This window comes from Carcharodon carcharias, chromosome 9 (genome assembly GCF_017639515.1).
Source record: "Carcharodon carcharias isolate sCarCar2 chromosome 9, sCarCar2.pri, whole genome shotgun sequence".
Classification (NCBI taxonomy): Eukaryota; Metazoa; Chordata; class Chondrichthyes; order Lamniformes; family Lamnidae; genus Carcharodon; species Carcharodon carcharias.
The window spans coordinates 138394703-138414981 of NC_054475.1; the positions used below are offsets into that span (position 1 = coordinate 138394703).

Genomic DNA, 20279 nt, shown 5'->3' on the forward strand with positions numbered 1-20279 from the left:
CATGTTCCCTGCCCAACAAACTATGTTGGATGTTAAGTGGAGAAATTTCCTCCACTTAAACATTGGAAAGACCAAAGCCAACATCTTTGGTCCCCACCATAAACTCCATTCCTTGGCCCTCAAGTCTCTCCCCGGCAACTGTCTAAGGCTGAACTAAACCATTCACAACCATGACTCTGAAATGAGCTTCCAACCACATTTATGACATCACTAAGACACTGCCTGTTTTATTTCCACCTCTGTAACGTTGCCCAACTCCACACCTGCCTCGGTTCATCTGCTGCTAAAACCCTCATTGATGGCTTTGTTACCTCTAGTCTCAATTACTCCAACAACTTCTGATCACAAACTTGAAGTCATCCAAAACATTGCTGCCCATGTCCTAACTTACACCAAGACCTGTTCACCCATCACCCCTATTCTTGCCATCCTACATTAGTTCTCAATTAAGCAGCAATTCAATTTTTAAAACTCTCATCCTTGTTTACGAATCTGTCCATGGCTTCACCCTTCCTTATCCATTCTCCCCTCACTATCTCTGTAATCTCCTCCAGCCTCACAAACTTCAGAGGTTTCTGCATTCCTCTGATGCTGTCTTCCTGGGCAAACCTGAATTTAAGCTATCTACCACCTGATGGCCTTGCCTTCCACTGTCTAAGCTCTGAACTTCCCTCCTGATACATTCCTGTGAAGCACCTTAGGACACTTAACTACGTTCAGGCTGCTGTATTAATGCAAATTGAGTCATTTGTTAAAATATGGCTGTCTTTGAGAGAACAGCCTGTTTGTCATTGGTTGTATTTTAGTACAATTAAAGTTGCAATTGAATTTCATAAGTAAAGATTCCTACCAGGAATAAAACTGAATTCTCTGTGTTACTAGTGTTTACTTTCTATAAATGCAAATATTTCGGATAAAAAGTGGAACAAACACTGATTTTATTATTTTTTTCTCTTCTCCCCTATTATTTATTTATTTACTTTTGGGAGGAAGTGGACTGTGAATTAATGTGTTCTCCATCTCAGTTCTCAACATGCCTATCATCCTTGAACTAAGCTATTTGTGGAAGTCCTGACATAGATGTTTCAACAGATCTGTGATGTTACTAACGTTAACAGAATATTGTTTTGAATGAATAAATTACTACAAATTAAGCCAGGAAGTTGCACTAAAAACATAAGTTTAAATTAATGAAATGTAAATTTTAAAACAGACCTTTGGTACTCAAATTGTACTCAATGGTGATAAATGTTCAGAACAATCACCAAGGTGTGGTAGTTGAGGCATAAAGAGCAGAGATGTTCAAATTACAGGAGGGCGCTATCACAGGAGGGTTGGGGTTCCAGGAGGACATGCTTCAGTGGAAGGAATGACCCTATTTGTCCTCGAGTTTTCTTATATTCAGGCAAATGGGAGATGGTTCCATTAACATTGCCTGAAAAGGTCAAAAACTGAAAAAGATTCTCTTCAAATACAATGTTATTGTAGGAGAGTTGAAACAGCATTTTTTTTCAGATTGTGATCAAGGTGTTAATATTGTGCAGATGTATGAGGGACAGATGCCAAACATTAAGAGTCTTGACCTATATCTTTCATTCAATCCTGTTTAGTCTCTTTCTCTCTTTTCCTGTAGGCATTTCCTATTTAAACCAGGATCTGGTACATCCAGCCTCTATGGTACCACCAATCCAAGCTATCCTTTGACCTCCAATACTGTTTATTCTCCACCTCCGAGACCCCTTCCTAGAAGTACCTTTTCCAGACCTGCCTTCACTTTCAATAAACCTTACAAGTGCTGCAACTGGAAGTGCACAGCACTGAGTGCAACAGCCATTACTGTAACACTAGCACTCCTCCTCGCTTATGTTATTGGTAAGTGTCTTCCTTAAACTATTCTGTTTCTTTCTTCATTATTTTTTCCTTAACTACTATTTACATTTTATCCTGCACATAAGAATAGACTATCTTAGTTCATACGAGAAATGTTAATTATTATAATTGCATGGATTTGCTTAAAACATCGTAATACGTAATGAAAATAATTACATTTTAAGGTGTCGGTGGTGCATTTCAATTTGCTGATTGTTCTTTTTCCTTTTATCCTATAATTGTTTCTTTAATTATTTGTAGCGCTCTCTTCAGTAGGAATTGCCAAACCTCTTCATGACACCCATTTACCTTGCAGGAGGAACTATATAAGGCAAATCAGTAAAGTAATTAACCCAAAGTCAGTGCTATCAGAGAGAAGAAAATCCATCTCTATTGATGAGGTTTCTCATGGTGCCTTGTTGTTTTGATTATGGACCATCTGTGGCCTGTATGCACCTTCCCCAGACACCAGGATAGATCCCAGCCAAACTGACAAAATTGTAGCTCCTTTCCCTTTGACAAGATATTGCAGGATAACAACAGTAATAAAGGATAATTTTCATCAATTAATGTGTAATCTTTAATGTAACATTTTAATTACTCTTGTTATCTTTCAACAATTGCCTATTTGATAAGGAAAATCTCTATGTCGTCTCTTTTGGGAGCACAGCATTCAAATGGCAAAATAAATGAAGTAACTTTGTAAACAGCTATAAAAATCATAAATTATTTATGTATCATTTATCTGTTAGATAACTAAAGAAATCTTCTTATTGAATTGAATCTCATTCCAATGTTAGAATCCTTTTTTAAAGAGTGTAGTTGATTTATATTAATGCACTATGGATAGAGAGACAATATTGGATCTAAGCTGTGAGTATAGTGCAGCAATTAGTAAGGCTAGCCCATTTCACATTTCAGTATAGATCAGTACTCAATTACGAATTTAATTAGTAGGGCTTTACTTGTCTCTGAAAAGTGTCTGTCTTTTAGACCGTAATGTCAGCTCACCGTAAATATTTGGCTGAATTTTTTCTATAGGCTTTTGCTAGTAGTTACATTAGTTCAGCTAATTAAATCAAACATTCAAATCAAAGAGAGCTTAGCTTTGCTAATGACTTTTATCATAGTTCTGGTGCCATGTAATTTGCTTGGCAGGTGATCTGATTTTCTTTTAAATTTTGAAATCCCTTCTGTTTAATCATTTGAGCTAGCTAATCAACAAAAAAACACTCTCGTTCTCTTTATTTAAACAATCCCTCTATGCCCTTTGATGATCATTGGGATACATTTATTGATTGCATGTCTGAGCCAAACTGAACTGGAATTGGAAAAAATAATTGGGTGCCAGTGCCCAACCATTTTAAAGCATCATTTGCTTTCAAGGGCTATTCCGTTTTGTTGCTGAAATATTAAAGTGATTTGTTAAACAATGTGATTTTCTGAAAAAGCCTCCAGTTCTCACTCACTCATAGTGCAGTTCTCATATCTATAGTTGCCCTGCACTTCCGTGGTCGGCCTCAGTTCCTACACTTAACACTTAAAATGACCTAATTACCGATGCCTGATCTGCATTTTTTCTCTTTGCTGTTCCCCCACTCACCGATGATGGGCAAGAGATCCATTGGCGCCAAAGGCCCTCCAGTACTTTGCCAAAGTGTCCATTCTTAAATAAGAACAGAAAATGCTGGAAATGCTCAGCAGGTTCATTCTTAATGTGCAAGTTTAGGCAGTGATGTTAAGTGTCAGTGGGTTGTTCAATCAAGCTTAATCTAACTCTCCCAACACATTTCCCAATATTGGACAATAATTTCTAAAATGATTATTTATTCATTCACGGTGTGCAAAGACAGCATTTATTACCCATCCCAAATTGCCATTGAGAAAGTGGTGGTGAGCCGCCGCCTTGATCTGTTGTAAGCCATGGAGTGTAGATACTCTGAGTTGCTCTGAGGGACGGAGTCCCAGGTTTTTAATCTAGCGACGCCAGAACGTAAAATAGCGCATGATGTCGTCGGGCGTGCGTCCTGACATCACCGCATACCATCGCGATGTTTCACTAGGCGGGCGCGCTATGAGGAAGAGGCGCGCCCATCATTATTTAACGGGCCAGTTAAGACCCTTGCGGGACCAATTGTCTTTGGTTTTATGCAGCCCGTGCGATTTTCAGGGCATCACACAGGCGCAACGGGCAGGCAGGTAGGCCACTTTTTCAAAAACCTCAACCACGGGTGGGATAAGAGGGGTGAATGAGCTCGCTAATACGAGTTGTTAGTACTTTAGCTTACAGCTTGCTGCTGCTTGCTTGTGTAAACAGGACAACTTCATTTCGCTTCAGAGCTGCTTTGACAGAAATAAGAGGCTTCAGTTCAGGACTCCGGAGGAGTCATAACACTTAGGGCCTTCCAGGTATCAGACAGCCTTCCCTTACCCTGGGAATAGGAATTGCGGTCTCTGCTGGAGGCACCTCCTCTGAGGTGGAAAAGAGGGCAAGAAGGGGGAGAAGGCTAGGTGTCTCTATTCAGCCTCCAGAGGAGCTGCCTGTGGGAGGACAGATGCAGGCACAAGGGGTGCAGGGCTAACAGGAAGTCCAAGGCAGAAGGGACCGCAGAAGATGCCACTATCTTGCTGCCAGGGTTTACAGGCGGTGATGCAGCTACCTCAATATGTATGAGGTGCAATGCCGAAGGAGGTTCTGCCACTCGAAGGAGACCGTGGCCTCCATCTGTCACATGATCGGCCCTGAGATCAGCTCCAACAGTGTGTGGGTGGACACCTCATGCCAGTGGTGCTGAAGGTCATAGTGGCCCTCAACTTCTATGCCTCCTGCTTTTTCCAGGGGTCGGTGGCTGATCTTTGTGGATTCTCCCAATCAGTTGTCCATCGTTGTGTCAAGCTGGTGACAGATGCTCTGTTCAGGCGTGCATTGACTTTCATTCACTACCGCATGATAGGTCAGCCAGACAGAGCGAGCCAGAGGCTTTGCTGCGATTGCTGGGTTCTCCCATGTCCAGGGTGCAATCGATTACACACGTGGCCATCAAGGCACCAGCAGGTGAGCCCGGTGCCTTTGTCAACAGGAAGGGCTTCCACTCCATGAACGTGCAGATAGTGTGTGACCATAGGAGGCAGATTCTGCAAGTCCTTGCAAGGTATACAGGCAGCTGCCACAATGCTTATATCCTGAGACACTCCCAGGTGCCGGAGCTCTTCAGTGCTCCAGTCCAACTGGATGAATGGCTGCTGGGTGACAAGGGCTATCCCCTCAAAAGGTGGCTCATGACGCCCCTCCGCCATCCAAAGAACAGAAGCTGAGCAGCGGCACAATAGGAGCCACACCTCCACAAGTGCAGTGGTAGAGAGAACCATCAGTCTTCTCAAGATGCACTTCCGATGCATGGACTACTTAGGGGGCACACTGCAATACCCCCAGATTGTGTGTCACTGATAGTGATTGCATGCTGCGCTCCCCACAATCTGGCTCTGGAAAGGGGGGACGCAGTGAAGGAAGATGTTGTCGCAGCTGCTCTGGCAGCAGACGATGAGACCAATAGTGAGTCTGAGGGTGAGCACGCTCAGGAGAACACTGAGAGGATAGATGCTGATCTGGGCAACCTCCAGGGAGGTAGGGGCACCCAGGAGGCTTTGATCCAACGCCCCTTCAGCTAGTCTATCAAAGATGAACCAGCACCACATGCCAGGGCTGCAGGCTCCATACTCAATACCTGACAGGAACATTTGCTTGGTGAACAACATGCACTATGTACCATTTAAATAAAGTTCAATGACAACAAGTCATTCATAACATCCAGGGTTACCCTTCACCTGCAGAACTAGTGAAGCACCCAGAGGCTTGTTGAACAGAAATACATTTAATGCTGTGGTGCCTGGCATACATAATACAAATTAAATGGAAAGTTGTTCTCCATCACAGTTATTAATAATTAACATAAAATTGGGGGAAAAAATATCACCAGTGATAAGCCCATGTTGTGCTTAAGGTGCTATAAGTTTTCGTTTGCGGATGCTACATCTAGGTGCTCCCCCCTCGCTGGCACCAGCATTGGAGATAGCCTGCTCACTCTGCTGTCCTGTTGGCTTTGATAACCTTGGTGGGCATCCTCTGGCCCATGGAGCCTGTGCTGGCCCTGACTGGGAGGGAGCAGCCAGTGCCATGGCTGGCATCTCCTCAGTCGCTGCAGCTTCACTGGATGCCACTGTCACTGGCAGAGGGGCTGCGGAGCTGCTGCCATCATCCGGAGCACCCAGAGAGGAGTCTGCAGTTACAACAAGCAGCTCATGCACCAACGTCAGGTCGCTTTGGATCTCCCTGCTCAGCATTGATGGATGGGCACCTAGCTGGGATACTGGGCGCCCAATCCATCTCCCACACTGACAGTGACCACCTGAGACCATTGCCGGTATGAGGGCTTGCAGGTCCAAATGCATCCCCAGGAAGCCCTGATTTCAGCTCCTGGAGCAACCTCTCCATGAGAGTCGCCACTCTCTACATGGAGGAGGCATTGCGCTGGGCCATGAGGGTCATTGCATTGCTCATGCTCTGCACAGACTCCTCCACAACGGAAACTATGACATGAATTCGCTTTTGTATCTCCACCAGATTCTCCCACACATCCTGCTGTACTTCCAGCAACTCCTGCCTCAGGGACCACTCCAGAGGCACATCATCAGCCACCGACTGAGCATGTTCCTGGTTCCCAGCAGCCCTCTGACTGCCGGCACCCTGGGTACTCTCTGCCTCCGCCTGCACCTCAAGTGAGTGTGAAGTGGCCTCACCGCTGTGCACTGAGATACTATCTGATAATCTAATGCCCACTGAGATTCTGATATCTGCGCTGGTGCCTGCCTGACTGAGAGGGTGTAATGCTGCCACATTTCCTCTGTGTCCGCTGGGGTGAGCAGCGGGCCTTCAGGCTCCTGACCCCAACAGGCTTCTGGTGAGCCTGAAAGGAAGAGCAAGGACATGTCATTGGTTGCCTGGCACCCAGATCAGGGTGCCCTCGTCTTTCCATTATCAATGGGGATTCCATGTTCGAGGCTCACATCAATATAGAGACAATAGTGGAATGGTTGTATTACAGACATTCTGACCTCAGTGTACTACACTCTAACCTCCCTGTGACACCCTAACCTCACTGCGGCTGTTTGACCTAGGCGCATGGTGCCTCTCCAGCTCCAGGGCCTCCTGATTGTATCTGGTCAAGATTAAAAGGTGGGGCATTCCTCCGCCAGTCCACAACCATTCAGCATTATTATGGGATGTCTTCTTCTAAAAGGACAGAGGAGCATTGATTAGTCCACCCTGTACCTGCATTGCCATTGTAGCCTGGCCAACCCTACCTGAGGAATACCTCGCAGGGTTCAGCCGATTTGTGACCCTAGAGCCACAAGACACTCACCCCAAGCAGCCAGGGCTCAACCCCCTTGCCCAGATGCTGCCTCATTGACATTTGCCCCTCACACTCTAAGAACTCTGAGGTCCAGTATGGGAGGAGGGGGATGGCCACTCCTAACTGCTGTGCTAAGTGACCCATGCCAACGCGATACTCATCCTTCCCGATCGCAGGAGATCATTGAACCGCTTATGGCGCTGCACCCATGTGCCCCTCACCACATCATGGGAGTTCACCCTGGATGCCACCTCCTCCCAGGCATTTTTGGTGAGGTGGGGGCGGCCTCCTCCTCCCGTTCCTGAGGACAAGTATATCTCGTGCTGCCACCTCCTCCAGGAGGGCAGTGAGACACTCGTCAGAAAAACGCTGGTCTGACTGCCCCGCCGACCTGCCCTCCCGCCTGCCGTGTTCAGCACTGAAGTTCTCCATAACGAGGGTCGTCCGCTCAATAGCAGCCTTCACATGGCTGCCGCAGCTGTTTTTCAATCGGCTGCCGGATCGCCATTGGACCCGATGGACATTGAGCTCCCATCCCCAGCAGCCCCTTCTCGCTAATGCCGCGGTCGCGTATTGGCCTTAATTGACTCGCCTGCATAAAATGGCGATGAAGAGCTGATCTCAGCCGGCAGTCAGGTTCCTGCCCCCCCAACTCCCACCGTGCTTGCCCAACCAAATCCTGGCCAAAGTTTCAATTCAGGATGGTGTGTAACTTGAGAGGAACTTGCAAGTGGTATTGTTCCCATTTGCCTATTGCCCTTGTTCTTCCAGGTAGTAGAGCTCGCAGGTTTGGAAGGTGCTGTCAAACATTGGCGAGTTACTGCCGTACATTTTGCCGCTTGTGTGCACCGCTGGTGGAAGTTTTGAATGTCACCCCATCCACCACTTTAAACAATCAGACAGCCTGCTTTAACCTGGGAACGGTCAAGCTTCTTGAGCGTTTTTGGAGCTGCGCTCATCCAGGCAAAGAAAGATCATTTCATCACACTCCTGACCTCTGCCTTAAATGCTTTGAGAGGTCAGGTGGTGAGTTACTCACTGCAGAATATCCAACCTCTGACCTGCTGATGTAGCCACAATTTTATGTGGTGGATCCAGTTACGTTTCTCTTTTGAAAGCCATGATTGAATCTGTCTCCACCACACTCTCAGGCAGTACATTCCAGATCCTAACCACTTGCTTTGTGGAAAAAAGTTTTTCCTCATGTCTGCATTGTTTCTTTTGCCAACCACCTTAAATTGGTGTCCTTAGGCCCTCAATCCTTCCACAAATGAGAAGAGCTTCTCCCTATCTACTCTGCTCAGAACCTCATAATTTTGAATACCTCCATCAAATCACCTCTCAACTTTCTCTTCTGTAAGGAGAACAGCCCCAGCTTCTCCAATCTACCCACGTAAATGAAATTCCTCATCCCTGGAATGATTTTTGTGAATCTTTTCTGCACCCTCTCTACTGCCTTCACATCCTTCCTAAAGTTTGATGCCCAGAACTGGATACAATACTCCAGTTAAGGTCAAAAGAGTGTTATGTGTAACTGTATCATAACTTCTTTGCTTTTATACTGTTCACTCCTATTGATGAAACCCAGGATCCCATATGCTTTGTTACCCGCACTCTTAACCTACCCTCTCACCTTCAATAATTTGTGCACGTATATCCCCAAGTCCCATTGCTCCTGCACCCGCTTTAGGGTTGTAGTCTTGATTTTATATGGAATCTCCCTGTTCTTCCAAAAAAAATTAATCACTTCATACTTTGCTGTATTAAATTTCACCAGGCACTTGTCCACTCATTCCATCAACTGTTTATGTCCTTTTGAAGTTTAGCACTATCCTCGTCACAGTCCGCAATGCTACCAAGTTTTGTGTCATCCACAGTTTTGAAATTGTGCCTCGTACATCAAAGTCAATGTCATTAATATGTATATTAGGAAGAGCTGGGGTCCTAAATTAACATCTGGGGAACCCTGGTATAAATCTTCCTCCAGACCTTAAAACAACCATTCTCCACTACTCTCTGTTTCCTGTCACTCAGCCAATTTCATGCTCAAGTTGCTACTATCCCTTTTAAACCGTGATCTCGAAATTTGCTCACAAACCTGTTGTGTGGTACTTTGTTAAATGTCTTTTGGAAGTGCATGTACACCGCATTGACTGCATTACCCTCATTCAACCCTCTCTGTTACCTCATCAAAAAACTCAAGCAAGTTAGCTTTGCCCTTAACAAATCTATACTGGCTTTCCCTAATCAACCTGCATTTGCCCAAGTAACAATTAATACTGTTCTGAATTATTGGATGGAATCTTCCCCCTCTGCAAGTGGGAATTTATGCCATTCCATTACACAACTGCACATACGTGCTGTGCACCCGGTAAGGGAGAATTTTAGAGAACTTACCTTGTAGTCAATGCTACCCTGTGCCACTGGAGATGACCGCAGGTATGGGGCATGTGAAGATATTAAGTGGGGGAGGTCCAGAGGACACAAAGTGGCAGGAGTGGGTGGGAAACACCAAATGGGGGGATTGTGTGAGTGGAAGACATGAAGTGGGGGTGGGTGGAAGACATGAAAGGCAGGTTCTGGCAGAGAAAAAGGGGGGTGCATCCAGAGGAGAAGTATGGAAAGTCCAAAAGAAAAAGAGGAAGGGGTCCAGAGGAGAAGGAGGAGGGGTGGAGTGGAGTGAGGGGGTAAAGAAAGCATGAAGGGGGAGGGGGAGGGAGGAAAGCATGAAGGGGGAGGGACCAAGGTGGGAGCCAGAGTATTTCAGAGGGAGGGGTTGATTGAGTCAACATTGGAATCCTGGGGCCAGAACAGAGGGTATTGGTGATAGGTGGGGGCGGTGACTGTGAGAATGGGAAGAGGAATGCAGTCGGTTGGGTATAGTTTTCATCCGGGGGTTCAGTGGGGGTGTTATTGAGGGGGCCAAGGATGATGACACAGATTACAGGAGCGAGGAGGAACAGAGTGGGCAGAGGAACGGTGTGCGGGCTCAGTGAGGAGGTAAGGCATGTCAAAGTTGACTGTGATAGGGTCCAGGGTGATGGGGAAAGGCTGAAGGGCTATTACAGGACAGTGAAAGTGACTTTGGCGAGTTGATGGTGATGCAGGGGAAGTTGGTGAGTGACAGAGAGAGGGTAGAAGGTGGTGGAGATAGTCTGATACATGATATACACCGTCATGAGGCAGAGGCAGCTCCAGATCAAGGCAATACCCTCAATGTCCAACTGCAAAACATCGAGGTGGTGGAAGCTGAAAGTCAGCACAACTGGACAACTAAAGGGAAATCCTACAATCATGTGGAGACTGCCTGAGAGATTTTTGCTTTGCAAATTCTCACTGAGTGTTGAAGGTCAAGTGGCAGCAGGTCTGGTCCAGAGGGTTTTCATGACAATGAGATCCCAGTGAAGTGTAAAGTGGCCATTCACTCTGGACCATTTGCCATTAGCTCTAGACAGAGTTAGGGAAGAAGAGAGGGAGCGGAATGCCTATTAGAGGCATGCAGGTGAGTAACAGCCAAGTTATGACTGCAAACCTCCATCCTCCTGGTCGAATGGACCTGCCTGACAAGGGCTCATGTGGTTAGTCTTTCCATTGTGACAAGGTCTCTCCGTAGAGTCTCAAGGGCAATTGAGGCAAGCCACTTTGCCTTGATATTGGTGCACTTTGCAAAACTCATTAGGCACACAGATGGAAAAAATTAGAGGGAATATTGATTCAAAGTCAATACTGAATATCCAGGGCCACACCGTCCTGACTATGTATTATGCACTGATGGCCACCCTTGTTGGGAAGGGACATACCCAAGGAATCTGGAATGGCATGAAGCAATTATAGAGCCCAGGCTGATTCATTCCTACATAAACAAAGGGTTTTAAGTTACTTCAGGATGATTTTCTCTATCCAGTGGAATCCAGGCTGATAATCAGTTAAAATTGCCCATGGGATTTAACCGCCAAGCTCTACTCTTCTCCAGGGGTTTTCTATTTTAAACTGCTGTTCTGAGCAAGCAAGAGAGCCACCAACTGGAAACTGATGTTATCCTTCTTTAGATATGCAAATTTGTCTTCAATGACATAATGGTTGCCCACAGTGTCCACTCCCTTAGAGTGCTCCTTGCCAGGCCCCACAAGGAAAGTTCTGTCGTCTCCAATACCACAGGGACCTCTTTGACTCTGTCCCTCCAACCATTTTGAGCACCGGGATCTTTTCCTGTGCAGCTGAGGCCCAGAACTCATGGTGGGGGGTCAGGTTGGTGCATTTCACCACCCACCTCACCCCCACCAACCAGCCAGACTGCTGGTCTGAGTTAGAATCAGGGTACTTGTCTATCAACTTATATTAGGGCAGAATTTTGACTGGATCACTTCTTGGCATGTCATTTTGAAAAGCTTTTTAGTGTAACAATTTTCCAAATGTTAGAGGTTTGCATCAGTTTCGCTGATATAATAAAATGTGACATTAATAGCATTTTATAAAAGGTAAATGATGCAGCTTATGTGTGAGAAAGAAAAAAGAAAGACTTGAATTTATGATGTTCCAAAGTGGTTTACAGACAATGAAGTGTTTTTGAAGTGTAATCACTAGGGAGGTCTTGTGGCATAATGGTAGTGACCCTTTTTCTGGCCCAGAAGTTCCAGGTTCAAATCCCATGCCAGGACTTGATGGCCATGGAAGGTGCATTCATAACTTGGCCAAACAGGTTGATTTATCAGCCTGTAAACCCTTCCAATATGCCTGATGGCAAGCAGTAAGAATGGGAAATTTTCCTGGTCGGCCATACTGCAGAAGGCAATGGCAAACCACTGCAGTGCTTTGCCAACCATAATCATGGACCAATCCAATGGAAATCCATGGTCATTAACTCTAAGGGCATGGTACCAAGGCAAACAGGCTCCTCCATCGTGGCTTGCAATCTGAGGAGCGCAGCAGACATCCCTTCCTGATGTTCCTGAGCTTGCCTTTGAAGCTCCAGCAACCGAGTCCAGAGGCTCCTCATCTGACTCACTCAGCAGATTTCTGGCCTCCAGTAGTCCTTCAAGTACTGGAACCCTGGGATGTCCCTGCCACTGTCTGCTGTGCATCAGACAGTGTGATGTGCTCACCAGATTGTGACCCCCCGAGGCTACTCTAGAAATAGGCCCATTGAGGTGTGTGGCTCTGTGCTGCTGGAGGGTGAGGGTGAGTGTTCTGATGGGTCTTCAATTAGTGTGTCATTAGATTCTTCTTTCAAGGTGTCTTCAGGGCTTGAGTTGAGGACCTGGGTTGTGGATCCCCTCAGCAGCTTCCCAGATATACCTATGAAAGCAAGGAGAGGTAATTAGTTAAAATCAAAATACTGCGGATGCTGGAAATCTGAAACAAAAACAGAAAATGCTGGGAAAATCTCAGCAGGTCTGGCAGCATCTGTGGAGAGAGAAACAGAGTTAATGTTTCGAGTCTGTCTGACTCTTCTTCAGAGCTTCAGAGAGATAATTAGTGCATGGCAGGGGTCTGCAGAACAGGGGAGCTGACTCACAGCATGGTTGTCTGATGGATGTTGCACTGATGGATCGTCACTTGGTTGAGCACTGCTGACCTCACCATTGGCACGGGAATGGTCCAGATCATTGCCATCCAGCTGGATGGCTCTATTTTCAAAGTCTATGAGGACCATGATGTCAGGCATTCCTCCACCAGTCTGTGACCAGCCCTTTTGTTGTCTGCCAGCTTGTCCTGCATGAAGAGAGGTGGAGAGGGTAAGCAGGAAACCTGCCAGGCCACATGAGAAGGATGTCTGGCAGGTATGGTAGCGAGTGGTGCCGTGAATGGGATGAGAACATGGTCCGCAGGGCAGATGTAGGGATGCGTGAGAGAGTGAATGGTGATGCCCCTTGAACTGGCAGTGAGTGAGATCCCCATGGATGTGTGTTGGGTTTGAGTGTGTGTGAGTGGGGAGTGATGAGAAGAGTGACTTACACTGGCAGAACAGAGAAGATCATTCATCCTCCTTCAGCACTGGGTAGCTGTCCTCTTTTGCAGGGTGTTGGCGCTGACCATCGCTGCCACCGCCTCTCATGCTGCATTGGTGACCTTGCTTGCTGGTCTTCACCCACAGCAGGGATAGGGGACTTCACGGCAGGTCTCCACTGCATCCAGTAGGCACCAGAGGGAGGCTTCACTAAATTTGGCAGCATGTTTTGCCCCTTTGGCAGCCATGACTTTTTAGCAGCTTCCGATCCCTTCGAGAGAGCTAGCTCTGTGCAGGGGCAGCCTTTTAAATAAGGTGCCTGATTACTGAAGGCCTGAGGTGATTGCAGGGCAGGTGAATCAGAGGCCACCCCACCAGACATCCAGCATGTTTCCCGGGAATGCATTATTTATGAGACAGGACACGCCGGGAATGGGACGGTACAGAAAACCCACCATTGTGGTCAGTGGGTAAACGTCCCTCCTGCTACCGCACTTTGGGGTGGAATAGTCTTAGATTTGCATGGAGTCTTTCCACTGCCTAACTTAGCAGAAGGAAATCAGGCAATCTCCATGATAAGTTTGCAATTCTTTCGCCCAAGTTTCTCCTGTGCTCCACCAGACAGTACACATCTAAATTGACTCTACCCTGTCATATCATGGACCGAGCTGTGTTGCTCTGGATAATGTATATGCCAAATTAGAAACAGCTGACAAGCATCCACAGAAAAGCTAACAGTTCAAAACCCACTCCAACAATAAGCCTATGACATGTGAAGACAAAGAATTAGATTGAAAATGATGTGTGGGCTCAATATAAGCTAATCCGCAAGTATACCCAACATTAATCACTTTTATTGCTGGGGGAAAGCCCTAAAGTACACAAAATCACTATTTGTAGCAGAGATGGATTTATAAATCACCAAAAGGAAAAAGTGAAGAAATGAAATTTATTTTCTAATTAAGTCTGGAGCATACCCCTTTCCAGAAAACTTTGTTTCTTAGCACTTTATTTGTCATATTTTACAACCCTTTGGAGCCTGATATAATTCTGCTTTTCAAGCCAAAAATAAAATTTCTTGGGAGGGTTACAAATATTTTAAATCTAAAATTGAAACACTGATCTTGGTAAAGTAAATGGCATAATCATTTATTGAAAAAATAACCAGTGCAACCAGCTCTGTAGAAATCTTCGTATAAGACCATGGCAAGCTATATCCCAGAAGGTTCATGTCAAATTTTTGTTTTAAATCAAAGTTTTTTTTTTCTTTTGGCAGCTTAAGTAATTTATATAATTGATTTGGAGACAAACATAATAAATATAAATGTGACTCAAACGATCAGCTCACTTTAAAACTTTCTGCCTCAAGTTCATGTGCAACCAACAGTGGGAGAAAACAGTGCTCATTTCTGATAGGTTCTAGTCTCACTTTCCAAACAATTGGATTGACTGAAATATTCAAGTCCCATCCTTCAGCCTATTGAGATTGATTAATATTCCCAAGCTCTATTCTATATGAAAAAGTTGCCTTATGAAATTAAGTTTCTTATGTTCTTGAAATGTACTTGGGCTGGAATGCTAATAGCTGGCACCTTTGGATAAGGTTTAGTGTTTTTGAACATATGTTGTGATGAAGTAGGAAATTATTCTAACCACGTAAGTGTTAAGTCACCCAACTATTTGTTCCATGTGTACTGAATCATTTTGATCTCACTGGTATCATCGATGCATATGGTGATATATATGTGTGATTTTTTTTTCAGATTAATTTGTCCCTTTTGCGTTAATTTAACTTAATCTGACATGTCTTATTATCCTGAAACCAGTGAAAACAAATCAGATAAACATGGATCTTCAGATGCCAGAAAAATTAGACTTGAGATATTCTTAATCAGTTCCTTTGCTAAGTGCTTTGTGGTGCCAGGCAAACCAACACTTTTGTTGCCCAACATTTGTTCTATCCTAAGTAACTCTTTCATCGAGGTATTGGCCCTTGCTGAGAAGCAGTTCCACACGCACTGATCTTTGGTACTTCACCTGAGCAACCATCTTCATGTGACAGACTAAACAATGGGCATTGTCCAACTATTCAATCATAGATGGCATCGCAGACAGCCAGCCAGTCACAACTACCACACATGTCCTTTTTCAGTAGGGGCCATTCAATAGCAGTCAGCAAAAGGAATCCTGACTGGTTTGTCTCTTTCAAGCCAAATCATAGCCAATTGAGATCAATTAGTTTAGCACAGTCCAGGAATTGAATGAAAGTCTATATGACAAACTTGAACATCAGATGGTGTATATTTAGCCATTAGGTAATCGGGCAAGATTCATCCTTTAAATAAAGATTCAGAGTATCACTCATTTTTTAAGTAATGTGTTAAATACTTAGAGTATTATCATTTATGCTATTTGCACTAAAAATTGTCAGATGAATAAGGTTGAGAAATGCTATAACCAATATGCTAGGAAACAAATTGTTCATTTGTATCTCCATGTAAACAAGACCTCTGGTGCAGAGATACAATACAAAGTGTCCCCTTTCAATGATTCATTTCGCTTTGTGATTAGGGCAAGTGATTTGTTGCAGCAAGTGATTTATCCCTTACACCTGCTTAGAAATTAGCATTTTCACACCCTCTGGGAGTTATTTATGCAAAATTGTGGCACTCAAGCAGCAAATTGCACCACACATAGTGAGTGTAAAAACTTGCTGGATTTGTCACAGATGTTCCCACCATGCCAAGTCACTTGCCATGTTTATGAAACTGAAAATAAGGTAGATGAAAGGCTGAAAATCCATTAAAAATGTGTCCTAATTGTTTCATTTTGTTGAGTAGCATTGAATTGATTGCAGGGATCTATAGATATGAATAAAAACTGCCTGTTGGTTTTACAGCAGTGCACCTGTTTGGCCTGACCTGGCAGCTGCAGCCAGTACATGGACAACTCTACGAGAATGGGGGAAGCAAATCTTTCACTGGGCTGGAAAACCTGGATACCACTTCATCACCCATGGGCGGAAAAGGTTCAGACAAAGATGACATGAAAGGCGGTCTTGGAGGTAGCTGTGCACTTAATGAACCTTAAAGATGAGTGGAATCACAGTTTAACTCCCTAATCAACCTTTGTGCTTACAAAAAAAAGCTCTGGTTTTATTAGGGAATTAGTGCTATTTATAAAGCTGTAAAACCGACATTGAGTAAACATACTGCTGCCCTGGTCATTAGTTCCATGTCAACAAAACACCAAAATTAATGTCAATAAGCACCAGAGATAATTAATTTTATAAAAGGAAGATTTGTTATTGCTTCTCTGAAAGTACACAACTATTTTAGATGTTAGAGATATTTCTGGCAGAAAGAGATAGGAAGAAAAAACTCGCACGTCATCTCATAAAACTTAGATTAGGCAGTGCTTAATGGACCAGGGAATTAAAGCTGTCATAATGTGATTTAGGGGAGAAAGGGTAGAACTAATCTGCCCAGTCACTTAGGCATTTGTATCATCTGTTCCCTGTGTAAGTGAGATGGTAAATTATGGTTTCACTCCTGCAGTAGCAGGTTAGACAGACACTCAGGTCACAATTAAACATGATACCTCAAACATAGAGTGCCTAACTAATTATAGTGAGTTGATTGCCATACAAATGATGCGTTTCCGTACAAATTCTGTAAATGGAGAGCATTAGCAGTGAACATGGATTGAAATACAGACTGATAGATAGTGTGTTCAACAGGTTGACGTGATACATCTAGTGCGTGAGTGAAGAGAGTTAACATGCTTTTTTGAGCTAGTTTGCTCCTCATTTTCGGACTACACAACTGGCTAGCAGCAGTGTGAAAAAGAGAGCCAAATGTGTAAGTCTTTCCTTGTCCGTACACAGTCTCTCCACTGGCAAGTCCTCAGCTGTGCCTCCCTGTGGTGACACCTGGAAACTGAAGCTTCAGAGGAACTTCTGAGGAGATTTAGCCTGCAGATATGCAGTGTGCAGACCCACTGGCATGTGAACACGCCCTAGCACTCATGAACCAAGCTCCCAGCAATGGTGAATAGCCCCACTGACTGCGGATACTTCAGGAGAGTTGAAGGATAAGGGATCAAACCCTGGCAAAACAATCTGGAGTGGAGTCCAAAGGCAGACTAATGTCTAAATATGTCATCTTTCCAGCAACTCCTGCAGACCGGTGTCAAACGTAGTGCTTTGTATTCCTTTGGTCCCAACTAGGGAGGTGGAGAGGGTTACCAAGACATTTGGGCAGCCTGTGGCCTCCATAAATTTTGCCCAGGCTTGTGTCCTGGAGAGAACACTCCTGTTTCACTGCAGAGCGTTAACATAGCACGGGAGACAGCATTTATGAGTGATATGCCCAACTTGACTGGAGTAAAGAATGGGTGCTATAGGCTGTATCTGACAGTGGGGGGGACCATCATGTCCCACTGGCCAGTAAGGTGCTGACCTGCCACAGTCCATCTGCTTCAATGTGTGCATGGAGCTTACAGTTTCTATCTAACAGGTGAACAGAATCCATTGCACCAGGTAAACAAACAAAAGCAAAGAAAGATGATGCCAACTCTCTGGGCTGGTGTCAGGCATCATGGCAGGTGTGAGCGGACAATATGGCGGGAAAGCCAAAATCAGTTACACAAGAAACTAATTTGCAATCGGCTGCTCCGCCCGTCAATGGCAGGCCGCTTTTCTCACCGCTGCACATTGAGAACATCATTGTAATACATCAGCATATCATTATAAGCCCAGCCCATCAGAATGAACCGAGCACATCGGCGTGATTGCATGCTGACATCTTTCACAACTGTACATGAGCAACGCACAGCTGGTGAGCTGCACTTGGCTCAGAAGTCCAAGGGTTGTTTGCCTACCTTGCTTCAGGCAGCGCTCACGGTCATCAGCACCAGGCTTCGCAGGCAGCACCACATTACTTTTAGGGAAGTTTATGGGCAGACTAGCCGTAAGGCGGGAGTGGCTTTTCAACAGCTGCAGGGCTAGGGCTTACTTGGAGAAGTGGCTTCCAGCAAGGGAAGAGGCTGCAGGGTGATGGCTGTACTAGGGAAGGGGGGGTGTCCCAGTGTGTGTGGGAGAGCACATGTTGATCTGTGCAAGTGGCCTCAAGATGGTGAGGGCTGAGGAGCAGTCTGCAGAGGAGATGCTGCCAGACATGAGGGTGTGTGTGAGAGAGTGATTGGTGATGTCCTTTGAGCTGACATTGAGATGCCAGTGAATGTGTTATGGGCTTGAGGGTGAGTTTAAAGTGATGAGATGGTTGCCTTACCCTGGCTTCACAGATGAGATCATTCACCCACTTTCTGCATTAGATGGCCAACCTCTTCTGGGCAGCATTGGCACTGACCACCACTGCCACCACCTCCCAAGTTGGAGTGGTGAGATTGATGGACATCCTGTGGAGAGCGGGGGTGGAGAACATCATGGCGGGCCTCCGAAAGGGATCCAAGGCAACCATGGCTGACAAGGGAAGTCAGGGACAGCATAAAAGCTAAAGAGAAAGCATACAATGCAGCGGAGAGAAGTGGGAAACAAGGGGATTGGGAAGCCTACAAAGACCAACAGAGAACAACTAAAAAAGAAATAAGGAGGGAGAAGATTAAATATGAGAGTAAACTAGCCAGTAATATAAAAGAAGATTGCAAGAGTTTTTTTTAGATATATAAAGGGTAAGAGAAAGGCAAAAGTGGACATTGGGATGCTGGAAAATGATGCTGGAGAAGTAGTAGTGGGGAACAAAGAGGAACTGAATAAGTACTTTGCGTCAGTCTTCACGGTGGAAGACAAGAGTAAGATCCCCAAAGTTCAAGAGATTCGGGAGGCCGAGGTGAGTATGGTGGCCATTACCAAGGAGAAGGTGCTAGGAAAACTGAAAGGTCTGAAGGTGGATAAATCACCTGGACCAGATGGATTACACCCCAGAGTTCTAAAGGAGATAGCTGAAAAGATAGTGGAGGCGTTAGTGGTGATCTTTCAGGAATCACTGGAGTCAGGGAGGTTCCCAGAGGACTGGAAAATCGCTAATGTAACCCCCCTGTTTAAGAAGGGAATGAGGCAAAAGACGGGAAATTACAGGCCAATTAGCCTGACCTCGGTCGTTGGTAAGATCTTAGTCCATTATTAAGGATGAGATTTTAGAATACTTGGAAGTGCATGATAAAATAGGGCAAAGTCTGCATGGTTTCATCAAGGGGAGGTCATGCCTGACAAATCTGTTAGAATTCTTTGAGGAGGTAACGAGTAGGTTAGACAGAGGAGAGCCAATTGATGTTATCTACTTGGACTTCCAGAAGGCCTTTGATGAGGTGCCACACAGGAGCCTGTTCAGTAAGATAAGAGCACGTGGTGTTAGAGGCAAGGTACTAGCATGGATAGAAGATTGGCTGTCTGGAAGGAGGTAGAGAGTGGGGATAAGGGGGTCCTTCTCAGGATGGCGGCCAGTGACTAGTGGAGTTCCACAGGGGTCAGTGTTGGGACCGCAACTTTTCACTTTATACATTAATGATCTAGATGAAGGAACTGAGGGCATCCTGGCTAAGTTTGCAGATGACACAAAGATAGATGGAGGGACAGGTAGTATTGAGGAAGCGGGGACGCTGCAGAAGGATTTGGGCAGGTTAGGAGAATGGGCAAAGAAGTGGCAGATGGAATACAACGTGGGGAAGTGTGAGGTCATGCACTTTGGTAGGAAGAATAGAGGCATAGACTATTTTCTAAATGGGGAGAGAATTCAGAAATCTGGACTGCAAAAGGACTTGGGAGTCCTAGTCCAGGATTCTCTTAAGGTTAACTTGGAGGTTGAGTCAGTAGTTAGGAAGGCAAATGCAATGTTGGCATTTATTTTGAGAAAACTAGAATATAAAAGCAGGGATGTGCTGCTGAGGCTTTATAAGGCTCTGGTCAGACCACATTTAGAATATTGTGAGCAATTTTGGGCCAGGTATCTCAGGAAGGATGTGCTGGCCGTGGAGAGTGTCCAGAGGAGGTTCACGAGAATGATCCCAGGAATGAAAGGCTTAACATATGAGGA

The 20279-nt window shown here is 45.2% G+C and overlaps 1 protein-coding gene across 1 annotated transcript in view; it reads left to right on the forward strand.

The window, feature by feature from the left end:
• tenm1 (teneurin transmembrane protein 1) overlaps nt 1-20279 on the forward strand; it is an 873954-nt gene that overhangs the window by 567837 nt on the left and 285838 nt on the right. Inside the window, exons 4-6 of the mRNA XM_041195427.1 lie at nt 1634-1872; nt 16127-16282; nt 18924-18935. Coding sequence (XP_041051361.1) covers nt 1634-1872; nt 16127-16282; nt 18924-18935 — 407 coding nt within the window. The remainder of the gene's footprint in view (nt 1-1633; nt 1873-16126; nt 16283-18923; nt 18936-20279) is intronic.